Below are 18,108 nucleotides of genomic sequence, written 5' to 3'. Positions count from 1 at the left end.
AGGAGACAAATGAGGGGGTGAAGGAATAGGGATGAGGGTTCAACGAGGGGCAATGGGGGGGTTCAAGGAGGGGGAATGGGGGGGTTCAAGGAGGGGGAATGGGGGTGTTGAAGAAAGAGGGGTGGGGGTTGAAGAAAGGGGGTGGGGGGTTGAAGGAAGGGGGTGGGGGTTGAAGAAAGGGGGATGGGGGTTGAAGAAAGAGGGGTGGGGGTTGAAGCAAGGGGGATGGGGGTCGAAGAAAGAGGGATGGGGTCGAAGAAAGGGGGATGGGGGTCGAAGAAAGGGGGATGGGAGTTGAAAAGGGGATGGGCGTATGAAAGTGGAGGGGGTTGAAATTGGAGGGATGGGAGGGGGTTGAAATTGGAGGGATGGGAGGGGGTTGAAATTGGAGGGATGGGAGGGGGTTGAAATTGGAGGGATGGGAGGGGGTTGAAATTGGAGGGATGGGAGGGGGTTGAAATTGGAGGGATGGGAGGGGGGAACCCATGCAAACTCCACACAGACAGTGACCCAAGCTGGGAATCGAACCCGAGTCCCTGACGCTGTGAAGCAACAGTGCTAACCACTGTGCCACCTCAAACCATTTTCAACCTCTAGCTGCCCCTTGAATGATGTGGACTTGAAGCAGTTAATAGGAATATAGTGAAAGGGGAGAGAGGCTGGGTGGGGGAGGAGTGGGGGCTTGTTTGTGAACCATTTGCTGCTGAGACACAATTCTGCTTTTCTTGATTGAATAAAAACTCTTTCCCCAAAATAGCAGAGCCTATCCTGTGCTTCCTTCTCTTAAAGGTCACCTGGTTAGGCTGCTCATCTCCTGCACGGAAGGACCCAGTGTGTGCAGTGTAGGCAACTTCTGTGGGACCCTGATTTGTATAAAGTATCTCTGGGGAATGCTTGGGCTGAATTTTAATTTCCGTATTGGTCAACCAGCCAGGAAGTCTTTGGCAACTCCATCTTCAGAAGTCTCAGCGGAATTCAATGGTAATCAGGCAGGTCACAACCTGCCCTCGGGGCCTCAGTGTCTCAGGGTGGAGGTCCCGCCTGCTGGAGTTGCTAGCCAACCAGAGAACTGGCAGCTCTTCGGTCTCAGCAGCGCCACTGGGAGTGGTGGCCACTGCTGGGACTACAGCTGTCCCTGAAGCAACCGACATGGGGACCACGCTGCCCTCCACAAGGTTCCCCTCGCTCGCTTCTCAGACCGTTGTATGCAATGTTATCATAACTTCCTTACTTTTCTGCAGATCCTATTGGTAAAGCCAATGATTCTGTTTGTTTGATGAACCACTCTCTCAACCTGCCCAGGCACATGTCCTGATTTATTCATATATCCACCCCCCCCCCACCCCCCGGCTCCTTCACCACCTCATTGCCCCTCTCTCAAACCCCTCTCCTTCTCATTCTCTCCACCTAAAATACACTATCTTCTCCATTTCCCTGCCTTCGGTCCCCAAAATCCCTCCTTTAACCTGCCAGCCCCTCCTTTAACTCCCATTCTCCCTCCTCCACCCCCCCAATCCCCCTAATCCACCCCCCATCCCCCCGTTCCACCCCCCATTCCCCTTCCTGCAACTCCCCATTCCCCATCCTCCACCCCCATTCCAGACCCCCATTCCCCCAATCCACCCCCCACCCCCCCGTTCCACCCCCCATTCCCCCTCCTGCAACTCCCCATTCCCCATCCCCCACTCCTCATTTCCTGTTCTCCACCCTCCCATTCCCCCTCCTCCACCCCCACTTCCCCAACCTCCACCCTCTCATTCCCCCTTCCCCGTCCCCTATTCCCCTCCCCCACCACAACCTCAACCCCCATTCCTCATTCTCCACCCCCCCATTCCTCATTCTCCACCCCCCCATTCCTCATTCTCCACCCCCCCATTCCTCATTCTCCACCCCCCCATTCCCCCTCCTTCACTCCCATTCCCCCTCCTCCACCCCTCATTCCCCATCCTCCACCCCCCCCATTCCTTCTCCCCCACCCACATTCCTCCTCCCCCATTCCCCCTTCTTCACTCCCATCCTCCACACCCCCATTCCTCCTCCTCCACCCCCATTCCACCTTCTCCATCCCCCATTCCCCCTCATTCACCCCCATTCCCCTCCTTCACCCCTAGTCACCCCTCTCTCAACCCCCTCCTGTTTAAATATCACCCATCCTTTCACTGCAGTTCTTCCTGGCAGTGTTTGGTCCCTGGCTGGGTGCCTTCACATTCCATTAATGCGAGCTGTCTTCCAATTTAGACATTTATCCTTAGATTGTTCCTTGTTCTTCTCCGATGTGAATCCAAACCTGCTGAAATGATGATTACTCTTGTTGAAGTGCTAACCCTCAGACTCTTGGCTCCCCTCATTCCCCAGCAGTGTATCCAGCAATGTCTCCTTCCAAGTTGGACTGATAATGTGCTAGTTCCCTGTGGTTAGTGTGTATTCACATTAATTACTTGCACTTTTAGCTATAAATGTCTCTAAGCCTCATTCTTCGATACCACTGTCTAATATCATTGCTTCAGTTTGTAACTTCTGTCTCTTTCTTTGCTCCTTCGTCATATTCTGATTCTTCCAGTATCAGATTTGCATGTTGTCTCCTCTGCCATGATCTTAACTCCCGTTCCCACTCCCTCGACAGGTTGAGGCAAAAATTGGCTCCATGTCAAGTGAAGGAGAGAGCACGGCCATACAGCTCAGAATGGCATAGCTATTGGAATACATGGCAAGTGGTGTGATACGAAGATGGGCCACTGAGTGCACCATTGCTCGGCAATTCATAATTGCCAAATAATTTCTCTAATTGAAGTCACAGGACTCGTGGGTTTGATCATTTCTGAGGTTCTTGGGATATTGTAATTTCAACAAAAGCATTCTCTGTTCTCGGGGGAGTAAAATTGTTCCAATAAAATGATCATATTTACAGACTCGCACTGACTTAAGTCAAAAGGATCCATTTGCAACATCTGTGTTTGAAAGTTTGCACATGTTCTACAGAACTTCTACTGTTATGGAAACAAGCTTGTTCCAAACAACTCACTCAAGACAGTTTTTGTGACAGGCGGGGTGTGGGGGGAGAGATTGCTTTAGTTCATAGGATCCCGACAGTGTAGAAGGAGGCCATTCAGCCCATCGAATCTGCACCAAGCACAATCCTACCCAGGCCCTATTCCCCTAACTCCACATATTTACCCTGCCCATCCCTCTGACACTCAGGGCCAATTTAGCATGGCCAATCAACCTAACCCACACATCTTTGGACTGTGGGAGGAAACCGGAGCATCCGGAGGAAACCCATGCAGACACGGGGAGGATGTGCAGACTCCACACAGACACTGACCCAAGGCTGGGAATGAACCCGGGTACCTGGCATTGTGAGGCAGTAATGCCAACCGCTGTGCCACTACGTATGGTGGCATCTTAAACGCCTTCATAAGAACATAAGAACATAAGAAATAGGAGCAGGAGTAGGCCATCTAGCCCTTCGAGCCTGCCCCGCCATTCAATAAGATCATGGCTGATCTGTCGTGGCTCAGTTCCACATCCCGCCCTCTCCCCATAACCCTTAATCCCCTCTCCTATCAAAAACCCATCAACCCGCGTCTTAAAATTACTTAGCGAGGCAGCCTCCACCACTTCAACGGGCAGAGAATTCCAGAGATTCACCACCCTTTGAGTGAAGAAGTTCCTCCTCAACTCCGTTCTAAACCGCCCCCCTTTTATCTTGAGGCTGTGCCCCCTAGTCCTACTATCCTTTCTGAGTGGGAAGAGTCTCTCCACCTCTATCCTATCCATCCCATTCATCATCTTATACGTCTCAATGAGATCTCCCCTCATTCTTCTAAACTCTAACGAGTACAAGCCTAGTTTATTCAGCCTCTCCTCATAGCTCAACCCCCTCAACTCCGGCATCAGCCTAGTAAACCTCCTCTGCACTCCCTCCAAGGCCAAAATATCCTTGCGTAAGTACGGCGCCCAAAACTGCACACAGTACTCCAGCTGCGGCCTCACCAATGCCCTATACAGCTGCAGCAAGACCTCCCTACTTTTATATTCAATCCCCCTCGCGATGAAGGCCAGCATCCCATTCGCCTTCCTGACCACCTGCTGCACCTGCAGGCTGGGTTTTTGCGACTCATGCACAAGGACCCCGAGGTCCCTCTGCACCGTCGCCTGCTGCAGTTTTTCGCCCCGTAAGTAATAATCCTTCCTACCATTCTTCCTACCAAAGTGGACCACCTCACACTTGCCAACATTAAATTCCATTTGCCATTTCCTGGCCCATTCGCCCAGCCTATCTAGATCCTTCTGCAGACTCTCCACACCCTCCATGAAGGGTATTTTGGGCATGCTGTTTCCAACAAACATGCACGAGCACACATTTACAAAGACGTGCCACGTAGCACCCAGAGAGAGTCTTTCCCAGCCACCCCCCACCCCACCACCCTCCCACCGCCCACTCCTCCCACTGACAAAGAGCTTCGAGTCCCTTACAGCTCCATCTTTCAGCAAACATCATAAAGAAAATAAAGACCTGGATTGTCAGTGAAGTGATGGAAGATGATTGGACAGGGTACGCTGACTGTTTCTCCGACCTTGGCTGGCATCCAGCAGGTGAGATTATCCCAGATCCCTGCACACCCTGGAACCAAGAAGAAAAACAAAGACACCCTTCAGCTTCACATGTTCACTCCAAGCAATTCAATCCTTCGTGCGATCATTTCGTGCTCCTCACAGAGGTGGAAAAACACCGAGAAGACAACTTGGGGGGCTGATTGGGATTTTTAAATGTTGTTTTGCTAAAGCAGTCAGTTTGTTCTTTCTCCTATTCCACCTTGCCCCAGCCTGGGTTTACCTCACACTGGTTCCACGTGGGGTTTCTCTCATTTCTCACAGGAGTAGCCATTCTTTATAAGTGACTCTGGGCTATTTGTGAACAAATTAGACATGTCAGCTATGACTCTCACCATCTTTTACAGATGCACCATAGAAAGTATTCTTTCTGGTTGTATCACACAGCTTGGTATGGCTTCTGCTCTGCCCAAGACCGCAAGGAACTACAAAAGGTCGTGAATGTAGCCCAATCCATCATGCAAACAGCCTCCCATCCATTGACTCTGTCTACACTTCCCACTGTCTCAGCAAAGCAGCCAGCATAATTAAGGAACCCACGTACCCCGGACATTCTCTTTTCCACCTTCTTCCGTCGGGAAAAAGATACAACAGTCTGAGGTCACGTGCCAACCAACTAAAGAACAGCTTCTTCCCTACTGCTGTCAGACTTCTGAATGGAACTACCTCGCATTAAGTTGATCTTTCTCTACACCCTAGCTATGACTGTAACACTACATTCTGCACTCTCCCGTTTCCTTCTCTGTGAACGGTATGTTTTGTATGTACAGCGCATAAGAAACAATACTTTTCACTGCATGTTAATACATGTGATAATAATAAGTCAAATCAAAACAGGGAGACCTTTTGGTTCAATCCTTTCCTGATCTCAGTTAATCTTTGCACAACTCAACTGCAGTGTTGACTTTCCTTCTGGTGCCCCCATTGTTTGTCATTGGGGTTTCCCATTGATTGCGCCCCCCCACCTAGCCTATGGGATGGCAGGGAATGTGCTGTTGGCAGGACTGAAAGATCCCGCTGGTATGAACGGCTAGAAACTTCTGGTCCTTGATTCTATTCCATTAATAAGCAGAGTCGTTTTGCATCAGTAATGAGGGCCCTATTCTCAGGTTCCTACATCACTAATAATCAGTGTTCTTTTACTTTAAGTTTCAGTATAACACCATATCAATAACCAGGATCCGATAACATTAACAGCCTATTGTTTCAGCAATCTGGATCTTATTGCATAAATAATCACCATCCTATTAGCTAAACAATTAGGATTCTATGATTTCTAGTTGGAATCTAATTGCTTTAATTTCAGTTCATATTGCACTGATAATCAGCTGCCTGCATTGGTTCAATGATACAGAAATTATTGCATCAATACAGTAACAATTGGCTGAAAACTCCCTCTTCTCAAATAAAGTTTATTTCATTATTGTCACAAGTAGCCTTACATTAACTCTGCAATGAAATTACTGTGAAAATCCCTTAGTCGCCACACTCTGACACCTGTTCGTGTACACCGAGGGAGAATTTAGCATGGCCAATGCGCCTAACCAGCACACCTTTCAGACTGTGGCAGGAAACTGGAGCACTCAGAGGAAACCCACGCAGACACGAGGAGAATGTGCAGGCTCCTCACAGCCAGTGACCCAAGCTGGGAATCGAACACAGGTCCCTGGTGCTGTGAGGTAGCAGTGCTAACCACTGTGCCACCATGGCACCCCCATACACAAATCTTATACAGCCAAATTTTCACTCTGGCCTCACATGAAGCCCAGGGCATGAAAATGGGGTCACATTGGGAAAATATTTGAGAAGTGTTCTCTGATTCCTGAATAATAATCGAAATAGTTCCTATTGGGATCCTGTTTTCCACTTGTTCCAGCGCATCTTTTATTTCCTAGTCAAGTTATTTATATCACTGTTTTGCCAAGTATGATCACTCTTCAGTTATGTTGATGGGGAGAGGCTGTTTGAGGATAAATTCACATCTGACATGTGGAAGTGTTTTAAGGAGCAGTCGGCTGGAATTCAGGACAGGCATGTGCCTGTGGGAAGGAAGGACAGGAAAGGCAGGATTCAGGAACTGTGGATGACCAGGGAAATTGCAAGTCTAGTCAAAAAGAAAAAAAGATGCATACATAAGGTCTAGGCAGCTAAAAACAGATGAAGCACTTGAAGAATATAGGGAAAGTAGAAGGAAACTCAAATGGGGAGTTGGGAGGGCAAAAAGGGGTCACGAAATGTCCCTGGCAGGCAGGATTAAGGAGAATCCCAGGGCATTTTATACATACGTTAGGAAGAAGACGGCAGCTAGAGAAAGAGTTTGTCCACTCAAAGACAAAGGAGAGAAATTATGCATAGAACCAAAGGAAGTGGGCGAGAGCCTTAATGAGTACTTTGCATCGGTATTCACAAAGGACAGGGATATGTTGATTGATGGTGTCTCAGAGGGGTATGTAAATCCTCTAGGGCAAGTCACCATTACAAGGGAGGAAGTATTAGGTGTACTAAAAAGCAAAAACATTAAGGTAGACAAATCCTCAGGGCCAGATGGCATCTATCCCAGATTACAGACAAGTAAGGAAACTGCTGGGTCTCAAATCTTTGTTTCTTCATTGGTCACAGGTGAGGTCCTAGAGGATTGGAGGATAGCCTACGTTTGCCCGTTATTTAAGAAGGATAGCAGGGTTACGCAGATAATTATAGGCGTGTGAGCTTTATCAGTGATAGTGAGATTGTTGGGGAAGATTCTTAGGGATAGGATCTATACACTTATTAGTGACAGGCAGCATGGTTTTGTATGAAGGAGGTCATGTCTCACTAACTTGATTGAGTTTTTTGAGGTGGTGACAAAAATGATTGACAAGGGAAGGGCTGTGGAAATTATCCACATGGACTTTAGTGAAGCACTTGACAAGGTCCCTCACAGTAAGTTGGCACATAAGGTTAAATCATATGGGATCAAGAGTGAACAAGCTGAATGAATTCAGAACTGGCTTGGCCATAGAAGACAGCGGGTAATGATGGAAGGGTGTTTTTCTTAATGGAGGTCTGTAACCAGTGGTGTTCCGCAGGGATCAGTGCTGGGACTTCTGTTGTTTATAATGTATATAAATGACTTGGAAGAAAACTTGGCTGGTCTGATTAACAAGTTTGCGGATGATATTAAGATTGGTGGAGTTGTGGATAGTGATGACGATTGTCAGAGAATACAGCAGAATGTAGAATAGGCTGGGAAATTGGGCAGAGAAATGGCAAATTGGATTTAATCCTGACAAATGTGAGGTGATGCATTTGGTAAACCCAATTCAGCTGGGAGCTACAAAATAAATGGCAAAACAATAAGGAGCATAGACACACAGAGAGATCTGGGTGTACAGCTCCATGGATCCTTAAAAGTGGAAGAGGTGGTGAAGAAAACATACGGCATGCTTGCCTTCATTGGATGGGGCATCGAGTGTGAAAGTTGGCAAATTATGTTAGCTATATAAAATACTGGTTAGGCCACATTTGGAATACTGTGTCCAATTCTGGTCATCACACTATCAGAAGGCTGTGATGGCTTTGGAGGGAGTACAGAAAAGGTTTACCAGGATGTTGCCTGGTATAGAGGGTATTAACTATGGGGAGAGATTGAATAAACTGGGATTGTTCTCCCTGGAAAGACAGAGGCTGAGGAACAACCTGATAGAAGTTTATGAAATTATGAGGATAAGTTGAACAGTTGGAAGTTTTTTTCCAGGTAGAAATAACAATAACAAGGGGGCACAAGTTCAAGGTAAGGGGGGGAAGGGTTCAGTGGAGATATGCGGGGGACAAGATTTTTACACAGAGGATGATGGGGGTCTGGAATGTATTGCCAAGTGAGGTGGTTAAGGCAGACACGTTACTGACATTTAAGACTTATCTGAACAGACACATGAACAGGTGATGAATAGAGGGATACAGGCAGTTGGTTGAGTTAGGACAATGTGATTGGAGTGGGCTTGGTGGACCAGAGGGCCTGTTCCTGGGCTGTACTGTTTTTTGCTCTTATGAAACTGATAGCCTGTGTGTGCTGAAGGAACCAGGAAGTTTGCAAGCAGTATTTGCAAATACGAAAGGGATTGGCTTCAGACTGATCTCAAGCTTACAGTGTTGCTTAAAAAAAGGGGCAGGAAGAGATTGATATGGAACATAAATATGCATGGACCAGTTGGGTTGAATGATTTGATTTGATTTGATTTATTATTGTCACATGTATTAATACACAGTGAAAAATATTGTTTCTTGTGCGCTATACAGACAAAGCATACCATACATAGAGAAGGAAAGGAGGGGGTGCAGAATGTGGTGTTACAGTCATAGCTAGGGTGTAGAGAAAGATCAGCTTAGTGCGAAGTAGGTCCATTCAAAAGTCTGATGGCAGCAGGGAAGAAGCTATTCTTGGGTCAGTTGGTACGTGACCTCAGACTTTTATATCTTTTTCCTGACGGAAGAAAGTGGAAGAGGGAATGTCCGGGATGCATGGGCTCTTGTTGAGTGGCCTGTCTCTGTGCTTGATGTAATTCTAGGGCAGCAAGAGTGTATCAGAGAATATACCAGGCACATCATTAGTTCCACGAGGCTTAACATTCATGGTTTAGAGGAACAATATGCATTGGATGACTGATCAGGTTGTGGATGTTTCAAGATGTTTTTTGGTCAGATGAGGGTTATATGCATATTTACAATATATTGCAGTATAACATATTATAATAAATCCAAAATAAACAAACTTAAATCATAATGACGATTCCAAATTCAGAGAACCTGTCAATTCTCCAGTTATTATTTTGACTCAGACACTGTCCAGCAACTTTCTACTAGTTCACTTGTTAATGGCTAATCTGCTGTGTTTAATAAAGTTTATAGTCTACTTTAGTAAGTGACTGTTTAAAACTTCAGTGGAACCTTTGCACAGAATGTGAAGTTCCTTTTTGCATAAACAATTTCAGCAAAATGCTGTCCAAGTTTAAACTAAAACATTTCACCACTGGGAATGAAGACATATCTGCAATGGGCAGGCTGTGGTGTAGTGGTATTGTCACTAGACTAGTAATCCAGGGGCCCAGCTTTGAATCCCATTGCTGCAGATAGTGAAATTTGAATTGATTAAAAATCTGGACTTAAAAATCCATGAAACAATTGTCATAAAAAAAAACTCATCTGCTTTACTAATGCCCTTTAGGGAAGGAAATTTGCTGGTCTAACCTACACAGCAGTTAAGGGGGCTCTTAGCTGCCACCTCAAAGGCAATTAGGGCAGGGCAGTCATCCACATCCAATGAGTGAATGAAATAAAACCCCTTGCCATCTTACATTAGTTATTTTTACCACATAGAGTCATAGAGGTTTATAGCATGAAAACAGGCCCTTCAGCCCAACTTGTCCATGCTGCTCTTTTTAACCCCTCAGGAATGCCAATTGCCCACATTTGCCCCATATCCCTTTATACCCATCTTACTCATGGAACTGTCTAAACGCTTTTTAAAAGACAAAATTGTACCTGCGTTACTACTACCTCTGGCAGCTTGTTCCAGACACTCACCGTCCTCTGTGTGAAAAGATTGCCCCTCTAGACCCTTTTGTGTGTCTCCTCTCTCACCTTAAACCTATGCCCTCTAGTTTTAGATTCCCTTACCTCTGGGGAAAGATATTGACTATCTAGCTGATCTATGTCCCTCATTATTTTAGAGACCTCTATAAGATCACCTCTAAGCCTCCAGTGCTCCAGTGAAAGAAGTCCCAGTCTATCCAGCCTCTCCTTGTAACTCAAACTAAGTCCCGGTAGCAAATCTTTTCTGCACTCTTTCTAGTTTAATAATATCCTTTCTATAATAGGGTGACCAGGACTGTACACATCCCGAATAAAAGGGTCACTCGGTTGGAGCACAAGCAATGACTGGGAGAAAGATGAAATATGTGAATTGGTGTGGTACTCAGAGGGAGAATTTCACCAGCCAGCGGAGGCTGCTTCTATAATACACGCCCAAGAAGGGAGGAATTGGAAATCAAATGTTAAACTACTTCTGCAATGATAAAAGCAAAGGTTGCTGGAATTCTGAAATAAAAATGGAAACACCCAGCAGGTCTGGCAACTGTTGAGGCCAATTGGCAATTATTAATCAGAATGCTTTCCAAGGGCTCCTCCCTTCCTCTATTTAAACGGCAGAGCTGGACTTTTCAAACCTCTCGAGTTGGTTCCCCATGCTGACATTGTCATTCCTCTGAAAGAGTCTCTATGAAAATGACCCCTTCCCACACTCTGATCTAAAATGACAATCGGGCTCCCAATTACGTCATAGAATCATAATGGTTTACAGCATGGAAACAGGCCTTTCAGCTCAACTGGTCCATGCCACCCTCTTCTTTTTAAACCCCTAAGCTAATCACAATTGCCCATATTTGTTCCATATCCCTTTATACACATCTTGCCCAAGTAACTATCTAAATGTTTTTTTAAAAGACAAAACTGTACCCCTCTCTACTACTGCCTCTGGCAGCTTGTTCCAGACACTCATCACCCTCTGTGTGAAGAAATTGCCCCGCTGGACACTTGTACATCTCTCCCCTCTCACCTTAAACCTATGCCCTCTAGTTTTAGACTCCCCTACCTTTGGGAAAAGATATTGACTATCTAGTGATCTCTGCCCCTCATTATTTTATAGACCTCACAAGATCACCTCTAAGCCTCCTATGCTCCAGAGAAAAAAGTCCCAGTCTATCCACCCTCTCCTTGTAACTCAAACTATCAAATCCCGGTAGCATCTTAGTAAATCTTTTCTGCACTCTTTCTAGTTTAGTAATATCCTTTCTATAATAGGGTGACCAGAACTGCGCACAGTATTCCAAGAGTGGCCTTACCAATGTCTTGTACAATTTCAACAAGACATCCCAACTATTGTATTCAATATTCTGACCAATGAAACCAAGCATGCCGAATGCCTTCTTCACCACTCTGTCCATCTGTGACTCCACTTTTAAGGAGCTATGAACATGTACCCCTAGATCTCTTTGTTCTGTAACTCTCTCCATGCCCAACTGTTAACTGAGTAAGGCCTGCCCTGGTTCAATCTACCTCACATTTGTCTAGAAGCTGGCGGGGCTGTTTCCAGCTATCAGATGCTGGTGAAGATTACAGAAACCCTACAGTACACAAGGAGGCCCATCGAGTTTGACTGATTCTCTGAAGAGCATCTTACCCAGGTCCACTCCACCCTTCTATCCCCATACCCCTGTGCATTTACCATGGTTAATCCACCTAATCTACACCAAGGGGCAATTTAGCATAGCCAATGCACCTAACGTGCTCATTTTTGGACTGTGGGAGGAAACCGGAGCATCCGGAGGAAACTCCCGCAGACGCAGGAACATGCAGACTCCACACAGACGGTGATCCAAGCCAGGAATCAAACTCAGGTCCCTGTTACTGTGAGGCAGCAGTGCCAACCACTGTGCCACCCACTACAACTCCAGGACATTGAGTTCAATAGTAGCATATCTCTTGACTCAGTGCCAACCTGGGAAGGATCCCAACACCTTTGGAATATTTTGGATTAAACTGCACACAGGATCAAGTCACGCAGTGCAGAGCCTTTCTATAATGTTTAATTAATAGCTGCTGGATGGGTGTGACAGGGAGGATGCCCATTTTCTCACTGGCTTTCCTTTGGCCCCTATCCCCTGATTTGAAATGCACTTTACTGGAAAATTTAGAGATTTTATCCTGGAATGCACCGATCGAGTGGAAACAGATTTAATGGATGTGATTTTTCCCTCTCCCACGTGGTGTGTTTTCATGATGGCAGAGGTGGCCTACCATTGGCTCACGGTGGGATCTTCGGGTTCCCCCACCACCAATGGGCTTTCTTGTTGTTTGCACCCTTGGCAGCGGAGGCGGAGTCACCGTCGGCAGGACCAGAAGTTCCCACCAGCCGGAAAACTCCACCCAATAATAACTTTCCAAAGAGCTGGAATTGGAATAAAACATCAGATTCCTGAAGGATTGGAGATTGGGGGAGGGGGGCAAGACTTGAAGGGGTTTGAATATGAGAGCAAGGCTTTTAGAGTTTGAAGTGATGGAGGGCACGGAGACTGGGCAGGTTGGCATGGCAGGAGTGAAGGGTGAGGGGTTAGACAGGACAGCAGGATTTCAGATGATCCAAAGTGTTTAAAGGTTAAAGTTTATTTATTAATGTCACAAGTGGGCTTACATTAACTCTGCAATGAAGGTACTGCTGCCTCACAGTGCCAGGGACCTATGTTCAATTCCCGGCTTGGGTCACTGTCTGTGTGGAGTTATAGTGGGTGGCACGGTGGCACAGTGGTTAGCACTGCTACCTCACAGTACCAGGGACCCGAGTTCGATTCCCGGCTTGGGTCACTGTCTGTGTGGAGTTTGCACATTCTCCCCGTGTCTGTGTGGGTTTCCTCCCGCAGTCCAAAGATGTGCAGATTAGGTTGATTGACCATGTTAAATTGACCATAGTGTCAGGGGATTAGCAGGGTAAACATGTGGGATTATGGGAATAGGGCTTAGGTGGGATTGTGGTTGGTGTAAACGTGACAGGCGGAAAGGCCTCCTTCTGCATTGTAGGAATCCTGTGATCCTCTAGTCGCCACACTCTGGCGCCTGTTCGGGTACACTGAGGGAGAATTTAGCATGGCCAATGCACCTAACAAGCACGTCTTTCGGACTGTGGGAGGAAACTGGAGCGCCCAGAGGTAACCCATGCAGACACGGGGAGAATGTGCAGACTCCACACAGACAGTGACCCAAGCCGGGAATCGAACTTGGGTCCCTGTGTGTTGTGAGGCAGCAGTGCTAACCACTGTGCCACTGCGCCGCGCCCAATGTACAATGTACAGTGAATGGGAGTTGTCCTGGAGATCTGCCGAGGTTGGAGATGACATCATGGCTGCGGGTTTCAATAGCAGATGTGCCAAGGCAGGAGGCACTGAGGAGGTAGAAACAGATGGGATTTGAGCTGTAGAGGTTATAGAATTGGAAAGTGACAGGAAAGGGTGGCGATGGAGAGAAAAGTCACAGGAGTGGGTAAAATTGCTCAGCTCCCCAAAAACTGATGCTGACTTATCAATGTGCAATTGCCCACACTGCTTGGAAGCCAAGTAAAAAGTGTTGGGGGTGAGGATGCCATGAGGCCTTCCAAATGCGGGTAATAGGTGGTCGGAGCAGTGACCACAGAGGTGTCATGTTTGAGTGGTCAAGGTCAGCGAATGCATCATCAGATGCCCCACCTTACTAACCGCGTCACGAGTCTCAGACTGCATCCCCATCACTCACCTACCAACAATTTCCATCAATCAGAACTCATGCCTGACATTTATATGATTCAGTACACATCCACACACTCTGAACTGCTGCAAACCTCAAGCACAACTGCACAAACTGCCAGCTAGGAGATAGTCATTGATTTCAGGAAACATAATGGGGGGCATGCCCCTATCTTCATCACCGGTGATGAAGTGGAAATCATCGAGAGAGTGTCCAGGTCACCAACAACCTGCCTCATCCCCCAGCGCTGAAGCTATAGTTAAGAAAGTCCACAAACGTTCCTACTTTCTCAGGAGGCTAAGGAAATTTGGCATGTTCATTCCGACTCTCACCAACCTTTACAGATGCACCATAGAAAGCATTCTTTCCGGTTGTATCACAGCTTGGTATGGCTCCTGCTCTGCCCAAGACTGCAAAAACCTACAAAGAGTCATGGACAAAGCCCAGTCCATCGCGCAAACCAGCCTCCCAATCATTGACTCTGCATATACTTTCCACTGCCTCGGCAAAGCAGCCAGCATAATTAAGGACCCCATCCACCCCGGACATTCTCTCTTCCATCTCCTTCCAGTGGGAAATAGATCCAAAAGTCTGAGGACATGTACAACTGACTCAAGAACAGCTTCTTCCCTGCTGCTGTCAGACCTTTGAATGGACTTACCTTGCATTAGGTTGATCTTTCTCTACACCCTCGCTATGGCTGTAACATTACATTCTGCACTCTCTCCTTTCCTTCTCTATGTACGATACGTTTGGTCTATTTAACGAGCAAGAAACAATACCTTTTACTGTATATTAATACATGGGACAATAATAAATCAAACCAAATCAAAATGATAGCCACATCATCCAAACAGATTTCACAATACACATATTCAAGGATGGCACTGTGGCACAAGGGTGGCATGATGGCACAGTGATTAGCACTGCTGCCTCACAGCTCCAGGGATCTGGGTTCGATTCGGGCCTTAGGTCACTGACTGTATGGAGTTTGCAGTTCTCCTTGTATCTGTGCGGGTTTCCTCCGGGTGCTCTGGTTTCCTCCCACAGCCCAAAGAGGCGCAGATTAGGTGGATTGGCCATGCTAAATTGCCCCTCAGTGTCCCAAGATGTGTATGCTAAATGGATTAGCCATTGGAAATGTATGGGATTAGAAGGGAAGTGCAGGGAAGAGGGCTTGGGTAAAATACTCTGTCAGAGACAGGATGCAGACTCGATGGGCCAAATGGCCTCTTCTTCACTGTAGGGATTCTCTGATTCTATGATTCACTTGTCTCTCTCTCACAGGACAAAATAGCCCTCGACAGAAGGCAGCAAGAGCAGCGCCTGAGAGTCCCGACCACAATGGATCAGATGGTGCTTCGATATTAAAATGGCCATTGCTGTGACGGGGGCTGGCAGTGTGGCTGTAACCACTGAAGACAACCGTACCCTCATACCTGACTCTCCTTCACTCATCTCGCTTCCACTTGGTCTTACAAAACGAAAGGATGCTAATGAATCTAATTTAATATTTCGCTGAGAGTGCCAGAGTCAATTTGATTATGTATGGTGGAAGCTGCCTCGAACTCAGGCTGACTTCATGATTTGCTCTGTTACCCTTTCCCCCTGTATTTAAATCCTGTACCTCTGGTAAATCATCTTCGCACGCGCGCAACTGTGAACGGACGAGGCAGGAGTACAAAGACAATAAAGATTCCTGGGTTTCCTTCAGCTAATGTCAAAATTCCATGGTGAAATTTGATTCAGTTTAACCCATAAAGGAAATAATTTGCTTTTTATCTGGCACCACGAACATGTACCAACGAGAGACGTGCTCGAATAACAGTGTTCAACATCTCACACTGTCCTTTCAAGGGGGTGGTTTTATCTAGTTCCTCTACGTTTTGTGTACCCATCACGATAATGCTGACTTTATCTGATGGAAACTGTAAGAATACCCAATAGGTTGGAGTGCCCCGCTGTGCTAAACCCATCGGTGACGCTAGGTGGATCCGTGATGTGAAAACATTGCATAAATTACACAGATATTAAGGCCTGTGATTAAAACCCTCCCAGACCGAACACTTCCAGCCAGTGTTTATGCAAGGCTAACATTCCTGAATATTAAACACCAGCCATATTTCAGTTTAGGTCAGATGGTAAAGGAACGTTTATTTATTCATCACAAGTAAGCCTTACATTAACCCTGCAATGAAGTTACTGTGAAATTCCCCTAGTCGCCACACTCCTGTTTGGGTACACTGTAGGACAACTTAGCAAGGACAATGCACAGAACCAGCACGTCTTTTGGGCCGTGGGAGGAAACCAGAGCACCCGGAAGAAACCCATGCAGACACAAGGAGAACGTGCAGATCCCACACAGACAAGTGACCCAAGCCGGGAATTGAATGCGAGTCCCAGGCACTGCGAGGCAGCCGTGCTAATCACTGTGCCACTGCACCAACCCTTAGAGTGAGTAGCAGAGTGAGTGAGCACAATAGTAAAGAATATCCAGTTTGTGAATACAACAAATAAAATGAAGTTGCATCAATTTGCACTTGAAAGCAAAGATAAACATGCATGTTTAAAACTGAGTCATCAAGGCATTCCCGCTCAAAAAAGACAGTAGGACTAGGGGGCACAGCCTCAAGATAAAGGGGGGGCGGTTTAGAACGGAGTTGAGGAGGAACTTCTTCACTCAAAGGGTGGTGAATCTCTGGAATTCTCTGCCCGTTGAAGTGGTGGAGGCTGCCTCGCTAAATATTTTTAAGAAGCGGGTTGATGGGTTCTTGATAAGAGAGGGGATTAAGGGTTATGGGGAGAGGGCGGGAAAGTGGAACTGAGCCACAACAGATCAGCCATGATCTTATTGAATGGCAGGGCAGGCTCGAAGGGCTAGATGGCCTACTCCTGCTCCTATTTCTTATGTTCTTATGTTCTTATTCTGTTTACAATCTCGCTTTTGAAAATGATTATTTTATTCTAAACTAATGGATTGAGGATATCTAACAAGTTCTGACAAATATTTTGATGGACAGCACTACAGAATTGTAATAATTCGGGTTCAGCAGTTAGGTAAATAACAATGGCAATGCTGATTTAAATATAACTACAGCACAGAGGCTGGCAGCCTCATGGCTGGCAGCCAGCTCTCGAGAAGGTTCTGGAACAGAAACCCGAGCTCACCAGGGTGATCCCCCACCCTACTCCCTGATTGGGTCCTCGAGTCATGTGACCTTCATTCTTGGGATTTGCCATCCCAGTCTGAATGCGGCTGGAATATAAATTAGGGTCAGCCATCTTAAACTGTGAGTTGGAATCTCTGCTCCAACAAAGCCTGTCTTTTTGACAGTTCAATTTCTATGTCCAATCAACGAAGGGGAGGCAATTAGTATTGTCGCTAGACTATTAGTCCGGAAGTTCAGCTAATGTTCAGGGGACCTGGGTTCAAATCCCGCCGCAGCAGACGGAATTTGAATTCAATAAAAAATATCTGGAATTAAGAACATACCGATGACCACAAAATCATTCTTGATTGTTGGAAAAAGCCATTTAGTTCACCAATGCCCAAGCCAGGATGGTGTGTGACTTGGAGAGGTTCCTTCATGTACCAACGAGAGAAGTGCTCGAATAACAGTGTTCAAAATCTCACACTGTCCTTTCGAGGGGGCGGTTTTATCAAGTTCCTCTACATTTCGTGTGCCCATCGCGATAATGTGTATCCCCATGTGTCTTCCACCCTTGTCCATCCAGGTGATAGAGTTATCCATTTTGGTCGGAGGGATAAAAAGGCAAATTATTACCTAAGTGGAAAGAAACTTCAAAATGCTTCAGTGCAGAGGGATCTGAGTGTCCTCGTGCACGGATCACAGAAAGTTGAAGTATGACGGTGTAGCAGTAATAAAAAAGGCAAATGGAATTTTGGTATTAATCGCTAATGGAAGATGGTATAAATGTAGGGAAGTGCAGTTGCAACTGTATAGCGCATTGTTGAGACTGCATCTGGAGTACTGTATATGGGTTTGCTCCCCTTACTTGAGAAAGAATGTAAAAGCATTAGAGGTGGTTAAGAGAAGTTCACTAGATTGATTGCAGAATTGAAGGATTTGTCTTATGACGAGAGATTGAACAGTTTGGGCCTATATTTGCTGGAGTTTAGAAGAAAGGATCTAATTGAGGTTTTATAAGATGCTAAAGGGGATT

At 46.3% G+C, this 18,108-nt stretch overlaps 1 protein-coding gene across 1 annotated transcript in view; it reads right to left on the bottom strand.

Moving 5' to 3' along the window:
- vipr2 (vasoactive intestinal peptide receptor 2) overlaps positions 1 to 18,108 on the bottom strand; it is a 163,745-nt gene that overhangs the window by 112,793 nt on the left and 32,844 nt on the right. The window contains exon 3 of the mRNA XM_080217467.1: positions 4,517 to 4,624. Within this exon, the coding sequence (XP_080073593.1) occupies positions 4,517 to 4,624 (108 nt within the window). The remainder of the gene's footprint in view (positions 1 to 4,516; positions 4,625 to 18,108) is intronic.

This window comes from Carcharhinus amblyrhynchos, chromosome 2, assembly GCF_965287045.1.
Source record: "Carcharhinus amblyrhynchos chromosome 2, sCarAmb.v2.hapA, whole genome shotgun sequence".
NCBI lineage: Eukaryota > Metazoa > Chordata > Chondrichthyes > Carcharhiniformes > Carcharhinidae > Carcharhinus > Carcharhinus amblyrhynchos.
The sequence above is the reverse complement of the archived record's forward strand: the minus strand, read 5'-3'. Positions and strand labels throughout refer to the sequence as shown.